The 14,515-nt window shown below is 39.3% G+C and overlaps 1 protein-coding gene across 2 annotated transcripts in view; it reads left to right on the top strand.

Annotated features, from left to right (window-relative positions):
* The window catches only part of EXOG (exo/endonuclease G), a 43,102-nt gene that overhangs the window by 6,896 nt on the left and 21,691 nt on the right, over window positions 1–14,515 (top strand). For both annotated transcript variants that reach the window (XM_046002138.1, XM_046002137.1), the window contains exons 4-5: window positions 788–864; window positions 2,683–2,797. In XM_046002138.1, the coding sequence (XP_045858094.1) occupies window positions 788–864; window positions 2,683–2,797 (192 nt within the window). The remainder of the gene's footprint in view (window positions 1–787; window positions 865–2,682; window positions 2,798–14,515) is intronic.

The raw sequence follows: 14,515 nt of genomic DNA, 5'->3' as shown, positions 1-14,515 counted from the left end.
GCTTCTCCCTCTGACCCTCTCCCCTCATGCGGTCTCTCTGTCTCTCTCGAGTAAGTAAATAAAATCTTCAAAAAAAGAATACAGGTCAGTGGAAGGAAATAATAACGACAGCTTTTCAGGAATGCAAAATGAATGAACACCTAGTGGTCAGAAATTCAGAAGAACAAGGAATTCTTCTCTGCCACTTTTTATTTTTTTTAAAGATTTTATTTATTTATTTGACAGAGATCACAAGTAGGCAGAGAGGCAGGTGGTGGGGTGATGGGGGAGAAGCAAGCTCCCTGCTGAGCAGACAGCCGGATGCAGGGCTTGATCCCAGGACCCTGAGATCATGACCTGAGTTGAAGGCAGAGGCTTAACCCACTGAGTCACCCAGGCGCCCATCTTCTCTATCACTTTGAACCAATATGTTTGTATTGTATTCCTTACATAAAATTTCTGAAAGTTGACCTTTATGGAGAGACTCTTTGCCAGAGGCTAAACACCAGAATTTATCCTTTAGCTTCATTTTGGAAACTTTGCTCTTATAGTCTGCATCACTGGTTTGAATTTTAGGAAGTACAAAGAAAGCTAGCACACCAGACTACTTATTTTGTTATACCCCTGTTATGAATAATCATTATTGAACTTTCTGACCTGGAATAGCTATGGCTTTCATTTATTTGAACAAGTAGTCACTGTAATTGCCTCGAGCTAACATAGAAAGAACTGGCTTTCAGAGTTTCTTTGTAAAATCTCAAAGGGAAGGCATTTCATTGCAAATTACTATTTTTATTTCTTTTCACAGAAAGCCATGGCTGAAACCTTTTACCTTTCTAATATTGTGCCTCAGAATTTTGATAATAATGCTGGATATTGGAACAGGTGAGGGGTGAGAGTTTTAAAATATGAATCTGTGGGAGAGGAATGATGTGCCAGGAGAATGTACTAGTGCACCCATCAATTGTTTCTCTGTTTAGCAAAAGCTAGCACTACTGAAGGTAAGTACTTTGGACTAGTTGTCTTTGCTGTATGCCAGGAGTACGGTTGTCTGTGGAGTACTGACTTCAAAACCACCAGCCATTTTGATCAGATTTGCCACTGGTCAGAAGTCAAGTTTTGGAAGAAACTACTCAAAATATTATTACTGAAGCAGTAAGAGATTTTTGAGTATGTCCAGAGGACACTATATTTTTTTCTACTTGTATTTCAAGAGTTGCTGAGCTTTTTAAAAAAGTTTTGGTACAATTAAACATAACCAGTTTTTCATAGAACCTAACAATAAAATCATGGGCTTTTTGTGGGTTTTTGATACTTCTAAGGAGTTCTGTTGGGGGATCTCTTTAAGCATCTAAAGCTAGCATTGATTGAGGGTGTTTCAGGCCATTGCATTTTCCTTAAACAGTACTTTATGGTTTAAAATAATTAAGAGTACCCCACATTGAAGACTTGAGCAGTTATCAGTCATAGCTCCATATTTGTTCGGTCTGCATACCCTCCCTTCCCCCACTCATTATTTTAAGCAGAGGACAGCTATATTGTTCTATCTATAAATGCTTTAATATATATTTTTAGAAGATAAGGATTTTTAAAAAATCAAAGCAGAGCATGATTAGTGTACCCCCCAAATTAAACAGTAATTCCTTATTGTCAATTTTATGATTAATGTTCAGATTTCTGTTACTGTCCTTAATTTTTTATTTCTGGTTGATTAGTTTGAATCAGAATTCGAACAAGGTCCACATATAGATATGTTCTTTTACTACTCTTATTAATCTATAGGTTTCCTTTTTTTTTTTTTAAAGCCTTGCAGATTATGTGTTCTGGGATATTTGTGTTACGGAGTTTCCTTTTTATTTTGGCTGGTAGCATACCTGTGGAAACATTTAACATTTTCCTTTCCCAAGGGATACATTTTTGGGAGAATAATTTACCTGATAGGCATATATACTGTGAGGTGTAATACTGCTGATTTTACTTTTTTTAGATAAGGAAGCTGAGTGATGATGACTTGCATTGTTATCTCTCAAATATCTTTCCCAACTGCAGTATAAGAAAGTGCATATTAAACCTACTTGCCATTTTTAGCTAGTAAATTAGCAAAACCATTTTTAATTGATAAATCCCAGAGTTGTAAAGATTGCTGTGAAACTGTGGTGTCATATTTTGTAGTTTATATAGTAAATTGGTACAATACCATTAAAATATTACTTTTACATTTAACCAAGTGTTACTAAAATATGTTTATAAAGTAATTCTGGCCCTTGAAATTTATCCTAAGGAATATTGCATTATATAACAATTGTTAGGATAAACCCAATTACCCCACAATAGGAATGTTTAAATAAATAACTGTATCAACTTGTTGAAATGATATCTAACACTTCAGAAAAGAGTGAGAACAACATAAAAAGATAAGGGAGAAGACAACAAAATTTGAGTTCTAGAATGTACACTGAATGCACACACAGGAAAATGTAGGTAGTTGTGTGAGTGCATGTAATTTTTAAGTATTCTTGTACAGCAAAGAATTTGGGAGATAATTGCTTATATGCTACTAGTGTTTTGTGTAATATTCACTTGTTCACATTCATTTGTCAAATTCAGCATTCCTGGTATCTTTCCTAGGGATTTGATATGGTTTGCTTCTTTTTTATATTTATGTCTGTGTGACTATCACACCTCTTTTGTTTTGTTTTTCAGAATGGAAATGTACTGTCGAGAACTGACAGAGAGGTTTGAAGATGTTTGGATAGTATCTGGACCGTTGACCTTACCTCAGACGGGAAGTGATGGAAAGAAAACAGTTAGTTACCAGGTAGGGACATGTTTTAACATTCAGGCTTATGTTATTTGTATGAGATTATAATTTCATTCTATATTTTTCTTTTTATTTATTTATTGAATACCTGTTGGAATGATAGGCACAGGGGATATAATTAATGATGGATTAAAAAGTAGCCACTGACTCTAGGAGTTCACAGTTTAGAAAGAGAGATTGAAAAACAAAAAAAGAAGGGAGACAGATGAATTATCAGTTAATCACATTAACGTCTGATGTGCTGCGCTAGAGATAAATACACAGATGCAGGCCCCTCACTAGAGCACTGACCAACGCTTTTGGTGTGGTTTGGGAAGACTTAACAGAGGAAGTGATTTTGAGCTAGATCTTGACAGGTGAGTAAGAGTAAACAGTCAGTGAGTCACTGTGTTGTATACCTGAAATTAATGTAACACTATATGTTAACTATACTGGACTTAAAAATTTTTAAAATGGGAAAAAGTGAACTGAGTCAGGTGGGGAGCATGGAAATTTCAAAAGCTGGAGCAGTGTAAGCAGAGGACAGTTGTGATTGACGGCATAGTTCTGGAATACAGGTATCATTGATAAAGATTAGAGCTTAGATTGGGTACAAAAGAGTATGGGTCGCCCACAACGGATGAGGATTTCTACAACAACAGGACCGGGGCCAGATAGTAGAGGGCTTTGTATTCCATGAAGCCTTGGATTTTACTTTTAGACAAAAGTCATAGATTCATTTTAAGCATGGGAGATGTGATTTGTTTGGGGTTTTATGAAGACTATTCTGATAGCACTCTGTAGAGAGGTGGGTGAGAAAGGGGTGTTTGAAAGAGAGTCAGAGATGAGGTGAATGGGACATTGCTTTTGTGGTCCATATGAGAAGAGACACAGGACCCAAATCAAGCAGCTGGAGTGAGGATGATAGAGGAATAGAGGAAAGTGTAATCATGAATTTGGCTGAGGAAGAAGGAAAATTTCAGGATCACATTTAGATTGCAGTGAGTGGAAAAGTGGGAGGACCAGCTTTTCTTTTAGATGCTTGAGTTTTTTAAAAAGGTGAAGGTGTTTTTCATGCAAGATATTTAAGAACTTTATAGACTGAAGGAAGGAGGTTAAACTAGAAGAGTATAATGAGTGGTGTGAGGGCTTATGCATCTGGTGTTGATGGGAAAGACTGAGGATTGCACCTGAAGGGTAGCTGAATTGATAGTGATTTTGTGAGATCTGTACAGGGTGGGGGACCAGGTAGAGTGCGGAAGACGTGATGGGAGTAAGTTCAGAGGGATTGAAGGACTTCCCTGTAGGTCAGAGAACACCTGGAAGGAACACCTAGTTCAGCTCTAGGAATAAAGCAGATATTTAATAAATACTGGTTAGGTTATATGATTACTTAAGAGAGTCTGTGATATAATTAAATGACCTGAGAAAGAGATTTAGGGGGAAAAAAAAGCCTCACAAAACTGTAGAATATGTTCTGTCCCTCTTCACTTATTTTTTATCAGCCTGTCTGAATCAGATGCACAGTGACGTGTAAGTAGCCAGGGTGTTCACACAGGTGCTCTCACCCTCAGAGTATTCCAGGAGTTCTTACGGGAGGCAAGAAGTGGCAAAGGAGTTAGTATTTTAAGTGGATTAATTTCTCTCCTCTGATCAATTTGCTAATTTAATTCTAGTATTTTTTGGTCACATTAGAAAGAAAAAGTGGCTTAAAACTACTTATATTCTCTTATTTTTTAAATATTAATTATTATTTTTTAAAGATTTTATTTATTTTTTGACAGAGACACAGTGAGTGAGGGAACACAAGCACAGGGCATGGGAGAGGGAGAACAGGCTTCCCGTGGAGCAGGGAGCCCGATGTGAGTTTCGGTCCCAGGACCCTGCGATCATGACCTGAGTTGAAGGTCAGACGCCTAACAGCTAAGCCACCCAGACACACCTAAGTATTAAGTATTCTTGAGCTTTGTTAAATTCTCTTTACTTTTTCCATTAGAAAAGAGGTTCTCCTGACTGACTTTTAAACCTTAAGTGATCAAGTTAGTTTTATGTGTGCTTTGTTTTCATAAAATTGAAAGACTTACATGCTAGCTTACTGTGTAGCGGACAGAAAATTTATCCAAAGTTTAAAAGGAAAGATTAACCAGTAAATAAGAAAGAGCATTTCACTAACAATTTTTTCGGGTAGATAGTTCTGTTAGATATGTGTTGGCCAAATGCTGTAGTGGAAAATATATTGATTGCTTTTCTTAAATTGGATATAATTTTAAAAAATATAACAAACAAAATGTTCTGTATCTGGCAGGTCTTTCTGCTAAGTGGGCCTAGAAGCAGTGATACGCAGTTAGCAGTGAACATACCTTGACACTAGATCTTATCTCTAAAATACCATCTCCTGCTGGAAGAACTTGGCACATGGGGAAGTGGCTGATTCCAGGGCTGGTTCAGGGAAAGTACAGAATAGAGGGGATGTGTCAAAAAGACATAGACATCAGCTTGCAGGAGTTCCACCTTACCATGTCTGGGGCTATTTGATATCAAAATATAATGGGCTATAGACCTACTGAGTTGGATAAGAATCCTTACTTCTAACACATAAGTAAATACATGAATGTAGGGAAAAACTTCTGCTTACTATAGAATGTCAACTAATAAATTTATAAGCATCAAAGAGAAAAATCATTTTGTAGCCATCATGGTAATAAGTGATTCAGACAGGAATCATCAGTGGATGCTAAAACTAGTGAGTGAAAGTTTTGTGGGAAAGAGGAAGTTTATATAGTTAAAAGAGTCTCTCACAAATTATTTATTAATAACAAAGCAAGAAATGGTAACTGTACAGTGGAGAAACTTCCCCTTAATCAAGTGATCAAGGTTAATATTTTCAGTAACAGGATTACTGATAAGCTGTGCTTCCTGGTGTGATACACTGAGAAGAATACAGGACCATTTCTGTGGTATTTTTGCCAAAAAGCGTAGCAGTGAATCTCACCATGCGGAAATAGGCAAACCCCACCGGGGGTCATTCTGTGAAACAGCTGCCTTGTACTCTTCATACATATTAGGGTCATAAAAGACAAAGGCTGAGAAACTATTCTAGATTAATATAGACTAAAGAGTCCTGAAAACAAGATCCGATCTCAGGTCAGATCTTAGGTCAGCATAGAAATGTTACTAAAAAGGACGTTACTATGACAGTTGTCAACATTTGAGGTCTGTAGGTTAGATCATCATATGTTATCAATGTTAAATTTCCTGATTTTGATAATCATACTACAATTATGTAAACAGATGTCTTTGCTCTTAGGAAATACGTCCTGAAGGATGTGTCTGTGACTTATTTTCATAGGGTTTAGGGAAGCAATCCTGTTGGGACCCCTCACACTCTTTTTCTGTATCTTCACTTAACACTTATCATTTTGGGGTGTCTGGATGGCTCAGTTGGTTAAGTGACTGCCTTCGGCTCAGGTCATGATCCTGGAGCCCCGGGATCGAGCCTTGCATTGGGCTCCCTGCTCAGCAGGGAGTCTGCTTCTCCCTCTGCTCTTCCCCAGTCCCATGCTTGCTCTCTTTCATTCTCTCAAATAAAGAAATGAAATTTTAGAAAACAAAAACAAAAAAACCCTCTATCACTTTACTTGCAAAAACAACGAACCAACAAACGAAAATACAAAGGGTTTAGGGACTTATTTGTGGAGCATAACAAATAACATGGAGGACATGGGGAGATGGAGAGGAGAAGGGAGTTGAGGGAAATTGGAAGGGGAGGTGAGCCATGAGAGACTATGGATTCTGAAAAACAACCTGAGAGTCTAGAAGGGGCGGGGGGTGGGAAGTTGGGGGAACAAGGTGGTGGGTAATAGGGAGGGCACGTGTTGCATGGAGCACTGGGTATGGTGCAAAAACAATGAACACTGTTATGCTGAAAAGAAATTAAAACAAAACAAAGGGTTTAGGGAAAAAAATACAGAGGAAGAAAGAATAATCAAGGCAATTGGGCAAAATGTTAACAGTTGATGAATCTGTGAAGGGCACACAGGTATTCTTTGTGCTCATCTTGTAAGCTCTGTATTTGAAATTAATTGAGAATGAAACATACATAATGTACATATATTTTAATATATCTTTTCTATACCAGAATTCTTCATTACACTGGAATATATAAAAATAACCAATAAAAAGACTTACCTTGCTTCTCCTAAATAGCTTATCAGTGACTGCTCTTCAAGGCTTAAAGAGAGTTTCAAAAAGGGACCTGTCAGCTTTCCTTACCCGAATTAGTGTCAGGGTGATGAAATGTGGGAGAGCAGTCAAAATCAGCTTCCTGAAGAGTAGATTCTGAATAATAGTCTTGTTTTCTGGTTTTTCTGTGAAAACCGTATTGGTCTTAGGTTTTATTTTCAAGTTCTGGGTCTCTGAACCTGTACTGTTAGTTTCCCATGTCTGTAGTAATTCATAGGACGGGTGCATGCTTACTGGCCACTCTTGAATCCAGCAAATCTTCCAGTGCCTGTCATGTGGGAGGAGGAATGTATACAGAATTGTAGATGACATGCCTTAAACTACACTCTTGATTACTTTCTCCCTTTCTTTCCTGGAATTCACATCCACAAATCATCTCTCCTAATTTCTTTGAGTCAACAACTGTTATCAGATCTCTTTCTTAATAACTTTTACTCAGATTTTGCTGAAGCTTTGAACACTGCAGTATAGTAGAGGCCTCCAGTGACTTTCTCTGCTTCCACTTCTGTTGGTGTCAGTCTGCCTGGAGTCCAGAAGTCATGACAGAGAAAGTGTACATTTTTGCTTTTCTCATCCTCAGAAGCATCAGGAATGAGTAATACCAAAAGAACAGAAAAGGAAACTTCATTTGTACTGAAATCAGAAAATGTCCATAGTCATATCAAGAATTTCAAATTTTAGTATCTGAAAGATACCGTATATTTTGACTATAAATTATATAAGGTTATTTTTTTAAGAGTTTATTTATTTATTCGAACAAGAATGAGCAGGGAGGGGGGCAAAGGGAGAGAAAGAGAAGCACACTCCTTGCTGAGCAGGGATCCTGACACGGGACTGGATCCCAGGACCTAGAGATCATGAACTGGGCTGAAGGCAGACACTTAAGCAACTGAGCCACCCAGGCGCCCCAGGTTATTAATTTGACATGTGTTCTTCTATCAAAGCATGGGGCAGGGTACTGGAATTAGAAAGATTCTGGTAAGGAAGAATTTCTTAGATTCTTTTTTTTTTCCTTTCTCTTCCACAGAACTTTAGAGAGCAGATGCCTTTCTATTAGTTTGAAAACCGTTGAATCTATTCTTCATTAATTATGTATTACAAGTTAGAAGTTATGATGTTAAATACTTATATTAAATGTAGTTTAATCTTGATGCTTTTGTCCATGCCTTCCCTCCATGGCATTGAAGCTATGATTGCCAGTCTTTTTATTTGTTTTTTAAAGACTTTTTTTATTTGAGAAAGAGACAGAGAGTGAGAGCATGTGAGCAGGGGGAGGAGCAGAGGTAAAAGCATAAGCAGACTCCATGCTGAGCACGGAGCCTCATATGGGGCTCGATCTCAGGACCTCAAGATCATGACCTCAGCTGAAATCAAGGGTTGGATGCTTAACTGACTGAGCTACCCACACACCCCTTTTGTTGCCAGTTTTTTTTTTAAGATTTTATTTGAGAGAGCATGAGAGAGAGAGAACATGAGCAGTGGGGAGGGGCAGAGGGAGAAGGAGAAACAGACTCCCTGCTGAGCCAGGAGCCTGATGTGGGACTTGATACTAGAGCCCTGAGATCATGATCTGGGCCGAAGGCAGACATTTAGCTGATGGAGCCACCCAGCCGCCTAATTGCTGGTCTTTTAATGAGCCTTGAATTTTAACTTTAAAAATATGTTATGGAACTCTATGTACATAGTAATGAAAATGTTAAACCTTAAACCCTAAAGAATATGACATCATAATGAAATTGAAATAGTGTAAGGTATGAGAAGGATAGTTAGCTCCTAGTTCTAGTCCCACTATGTAGTTTCCTAGTTATGCTGATTATCTATCTGGGAATAATGGGTGCTCAACTGTATTTCTTAATTTTGATTTTGCCCATTTTAAATAGTCTCTGTTGATGCTGTCACATGAAATATATGAAATTTCTTCAGTTCACACATTGTTCCATTATCCGTCATTCATGTTAGTTTTAGTTCTTTTATTGGTAAACTTTACATCATAAATTTTATATAATACGCTTAAACCTTTACTTGTTGATCTGTCACTTATGTATTATTGAGGTTTATAGCATTTACATTTGTTTGCTAGCTTTAATTTGGTCTGAGTGTTGCCTGCAACAGACATCTAAGGCAGAGGCCTCCTGTGGCACATCCAGCCCATAGATGCTTTGACTTGTTTCACACAGTATGTTGTTTTTGAATTAGTTGGTAATTTTTTCATACTTGGGAGGTTTCACATAAAAGTCCAGATATTAGCTTCTCTTAAAAACAGAGGACTCAAAACACTTGGCACAGATTCCCATAGGCATATTCACTAGCTGGCAGTAGCAGCTTTCTCCTTCAGTGGAGCACATGTTCTTCTATTCATCATAGTCTTCTCCAGGCCCAGGCCATCCATTTACATCTCCTGTCTAGCACTTCTTGGTCTTTGAGTTTTACAATCCTGGCTCTGTTGAAAATATAAAAGGAGTATGTATAGTACTATGAATGTTTAAGTAGAACGCTTGAATCTGTAAAGCAGTAGGTATAATCCATAGTAAGTCTGCGCCACTGGAGAAATAAATGTTACCACAAACAATAAAAATCTGAGAAGGGGAGGAAAGTAAAGGCGGCACGGTATTATATTTTTCCATTTTATTTATTTTTTCAGCGTAACAGTATTCATTCTTTTTGCACAACACCCAGTGCTCCATGCAAAACGTGCCCTCCCCATTACCCACCACCTGTTCCCCCAACCTCCCACCCCTGACCCTTCAAAACCCTCAGGTTGTTTTTCAGAGTCCATAGTCTCTTATGGTTCGCCTCCCCTTCCAAATTTTTTTTTTTTTTAATAAACATATAATGTATTTTTATCCCCAGGGGTACAGGTCTGTGAATCGCCAGGTTTACACACTTCACAGCACTCACGATAGCACTTACCCTCCCCAATGTCCATAGCCCCCTCCCCCTCTCCCAATCCCACCTCCCCCCAGCAACCCCCAGTTTGTTTTGTGAGATTAAGAGTCATTTATGGTTTGTCTCCCTCCCAATCCCATCTTGTTTCATTTATTCTTCTCCTATCCCCCTACCCCCCCATGTTGCTTCTCCATGTCCTCATATCAGGGAGATCATATGATAGTTGTCTTTCTCCGATTGACTTATTTCACTAAGCATGATACGCTCTAGTTCCATCCACGTCGTCGCAAATGGCATGATTTCATTTCTTTTGATGGCTGCATAGTATTCCATTGTGTATATATACCACATCTTCTTTATCCATTCATCTGTTGATGGACATCTAGGTTCTTTCCATAGTCTGGCTATTGTAGACATTGCTGCTATAAACATTCGGGTACACGTGCCCCTTCGGATCACTATGTTTGTATCTTTAGGGTAAATACCCAGTAGTGCAATTGCTGGGTCATAGGGTAGTTCTATTTTCAACATTTTGAGGAACCTCCATGCTGTTTTCCAGAGTGGTTGCACCAGTTTGCATTCCCACCAACAGTGGAGGAGGGTTCCCCTTTCTCCACATCCTCTCCAGCATCTGTCATTTCCTGACTTGTTAATTTTAGCCATTCTGACTGGTGTGAGGTGATATCTCATTGTGGTTTTGATTTGTATTTCCCTGATGCCGAGTGACGTGGAGCAATTTTTCATGTGTCTGTTGGCCATCTGGATGTCTTCTTTGCAGAAATGTCTGTTCATGTCCTCTGCCCATTTCTTGATTGGATTGTTTGTTCTTGGGGTGTTGAGTTTGCTAAGTTCCTTATAGATTTTGGATACTAGCCCTTTATCTGATATGTCGTTTGCAAATATCTTCTCCCATTCTGTCAGTTGTCTTTTGGTTTTGTTCACTGTTTCCTTTGCTGTGCAAAAGCTTTTGATCTTGATGAAATCCCAATAGTTCATTTTTGCCCTTGCTTCCCTTGCCTTTGCCGTTGTTCCTAGGAAGATGTTGCTACGGCTGAGGTCGAAGAGGTTGCTGCCTGCATTCTCCTCAAGGATTTTGATGGATTCCTTTCTCACATTGAGGTCCTTCATCCATTTGGAGTCTGTTTTCGTGTGTGGTGTAAGGAAGTGGTCCAATTTCATTTTTCTGCATGTGGCTGTCCAATTTTCCCAGCACCATTTATTGAAGAGGCTGTCTTTTTTCCATTGGACATTCTTTCCTGCTTTGTCGAAGATTAGTTGACCATAGAGTTGAGGGTCGATTTCTGGGCTCTCTATTCTGTTCCACTGATCTATGTGTCTGTTTTTGTGCCAGTACCATGCTGTCTTGATGATGACAGCTTTGTAATAGAGCTTGAAGTCCGGAATTGTGATGCCACCAACTTTGGCTTTCTTTTTCAATATTCCTTTGGCTATTCGAGGTCTTTTCTGGTTCCATATAAATTTTAGGATTATTTGTTCCATTTCTTTGAAAAAAATGGATGGTATTTTGATAGGGATTGCATTAAATGTGTAGATTGCTTTAGGTAGCATAGACATTTTCACAATATTTATTCTTCCAATCCAGGAGCATGGAACATTTTTCCATTTTTTTGTGGCACGGTATTATAATTGCTACTTTAAAATGTAGTAATTGCTTTCACTTTCTATTTCGGACCATTTAACCTTACTATCATACTATTTTTTAAAAAGATAAATCAGTTTCTTCTTGAAGACATCATTCGTAGAGCCCTCTAACTTCTGTTCTAATATGAACCATTTGTTTCCTCCCTGCCATCCTTTCTTCTCTCCCACCCTCCCTTCTCTCCTTCCTTTTATTCAGCAAATATTTATTAAGCTCCTCCTGTGTACCTGGCCCTGTTCTAGGCATCTCTGATAACAGCAGTAAACCAGGCTATATGTTTTATGGAGCTCAGGTTATAGTGGAGGAGATGCACAATAAACAAAATGCCATATTAGAAAAAGAGAACACGGGGGTGGGAAAGAAAGACAGGATAGGCTACTAAGAGGTAGTGAGACTAAACAGAAATCTGAGTGAAGTGAGGGAGTAACTTCTATGAGGAGTTTTCCAGCAAATGCAAAGACACAGGGGTGAGATTAGCTAGGTGTATTCAAGGAGTTGCAAGAACGCCAGTGTGACAAGGGCAGAGAGAGCACCGAAGGAGGGCAGTTAGGGGGAGGCAGTGGGGAGAAGTCCAGATCGCACATCGTGTTCAGGGAGCTGTGACACTGATCAGGAGAGTGGTACCATCTGGTTTAGATCTGCAAAGCCCAGTCTGGCTGCTCTATGTGAGGAATAGAAGAGTAGCTAGCCCACTTAAGAGGCTGACGGAGTAGTCTAAATGAGAAGTAACGATGGCCTGACTAGGGGGGTGGTAGAATATTCTACTGCCTTGCAGTAGAACAGATGGTACTTTCTAATGGGTAAGTTGTAGACTAAGAGGGAAAGTGTCAGGATAACACTTTAGGCTTTCAGTCTGAGGTCATGAAGAGCAGAGAGAAGCAGGTGTGGAAGCTGCAAGTCGGGTGGTTTTGGCTTTGGGAATGGGAGATAATTTGATGTCCAGGACAGTCTGTGAGTTTGGTTGTCAGAGAGGAGAGGTTGAAGTGGCGATCTGCTTGGGAGTGGTCAGCCCTGGAGGTGGTATTTAACACTAGGATGAGATCATGTAAGTGAGCACAGGCAGGAGAGAACAGATCTATAGTCTGAACCTTGGGGGGTTCAGACATTCAGAAGTGAAGAAGAGGAGAGTCCAGCAAAGGAGACAAAAGGGACAATTTTTGAGGCAGGAGAAAAATCCAGGGAGAGTGGTGTCCCAGAGAAGGCAAGTTAAGAAAGCATTCAAGAAGGGAACGATGAGTGGAATGTTGAGGGAATAATGAACTGACCGTTGGCAACCTCCGTAGGTTGTAGTTTTCAGTCAGCTACACATCTGTCTTTCCTTAACAGTACCCTCCCGGCTTTAGGTCCCTTTTATCTTGGGCTCCCTCTTCCCCCTTCTTGGATTCCTTTTTTGTTTTGTTTTGTTGGAGTACATCCCAGGAAGAGTCATTGGATGGTAAACTTGCTTGTCTGAAAATGTCCTAAAATCCTGGCCATGGTACTCAGGATTCTGGGTGTGACTGGCTATCCTGGGCAGTTTTACATACACTGTAAGGTTTGAGAAGCATTCCTTTAGAGAATACTTTTCTAGCTTCATCCTGGAGGCAAGACAAAGGCATGCTGCTTTTGTTGGTTGCACAGTAATTCTGTAGATGGATTCTTCAGTCTCACACCTTGATTTGACACCGTTTACTTACTGGAGCAAAATATAAGGGGCTGTGAAAATCCAAGCTTTGACTTCTCCTCTTCTCAAGTTTTATCTAATTTGTCAGCTCCTCCATCTTCCAGAAATTAATGGCACTTCTTAGTCCACTAATGCATGACTCTGCTGTTCTCTGCACTTGCATGAGTCGGTTCTGTGTCAGACCTTTTTGCTGCCATTTTGTGTGTATGTGTGTATTTTCTAAATGGGGGGTGGGGGGGTAGAGAAGCAGAAGCCTGGGCCCAGGTTGCCATCTTGAACTGGAAACCTTTATTCATGAGTTTTTGCACATCCTTGGCAAAGCAAGTTGATACTTTTTAACATTTCACATTGAAATAATTTCAAATTTGTAGAAAGGTTGTCAGAGTAAAGAACCCCTAATGTGTTTCGCCTAGATTCACACGTCCTTAGCATCCTGCAGGTCTTGTTCCCTCTGCTCCATATGCACACTCGTTCTCAGTACTTTCTCAGCCATTCAAGCGTTTGTTGCAGATACCTTGTCTCTTTCCCCCTAGATGCTCTGTGCTCTCACATAACCACTGTATAGTTGTCAAGTTCATGAAATTCAACATATAAGAATATTAGCCGTAGTACAGTCCATATTCACATTTTGCCAGTTGCTCCAGTAACGTTCTTCATGCAGTTTTCCCCCCAGATTTGGAATGAAGTCCAGGACCACACATTGCATTTAGCTGTCATGTCTCTTTAGTCTTCTTTAATCTCAGCCTTTTTGTCTTTAATGATGTTGACATTGTCGACAAATATAGGCCAGTTGTTTTGTAGTATGTTCTGCAAATTGGGTTTGTCTGTTGTTCCCTCTGATTAGATTCAGTGATGCTTTGGGCAGAACACCCCAGAGGTGAGCCTGTGTGCCCTCGGTGTATCGCATCGGCTTGTGTATGCTGTCAGGTTGTCCTGTTACTGGCGATACTAACTTAGATCCCTTGATAAAGGTGTGGTGTCCTTTAGATTTTTTCACTGCTGCTATCATTTCCCCTTTGAAATTAATCTGATATCTGTGGACGCCCTTTGAGACCCTGTAAGTATTCTTTTTCTCTTCAAATTGTCACTTGCTAGTTTTAGCAGCCACTGAAGATTCTGGCCTGGATCAGTTATTACTATAATTGTTGCCAAGCAATGATTTTCGAATTCTTACATCTTCTGCTGTTAGTAATTGACATTCTACTGTGAGGAAGAGCTTCTCCTATTTTTTTTTTTTTTGAAGTTTTATTTATTTGACAGAGAGAGATACAGCAAGAGAGGAAAC

This window comes from Meles meles, chromosome 4, assembly GCF_922984935.1.
Source record: "Meles meles chromosome 4, mMelMel3.1 paternal haplotype, whole genome shotgun sequence".
In the NCBI taxonomy this organism is placed as follows: domain Eukaryota; kingdom Metazoa; phylum Chordata; class Mammalia; order Carnivora; family Mustelidae; genus Meles; species Meles meles.
Note: the sequence above shows the minus strand (reverse complement) of the source record. Positions and strands in the feature narration are given on the sequence as shown.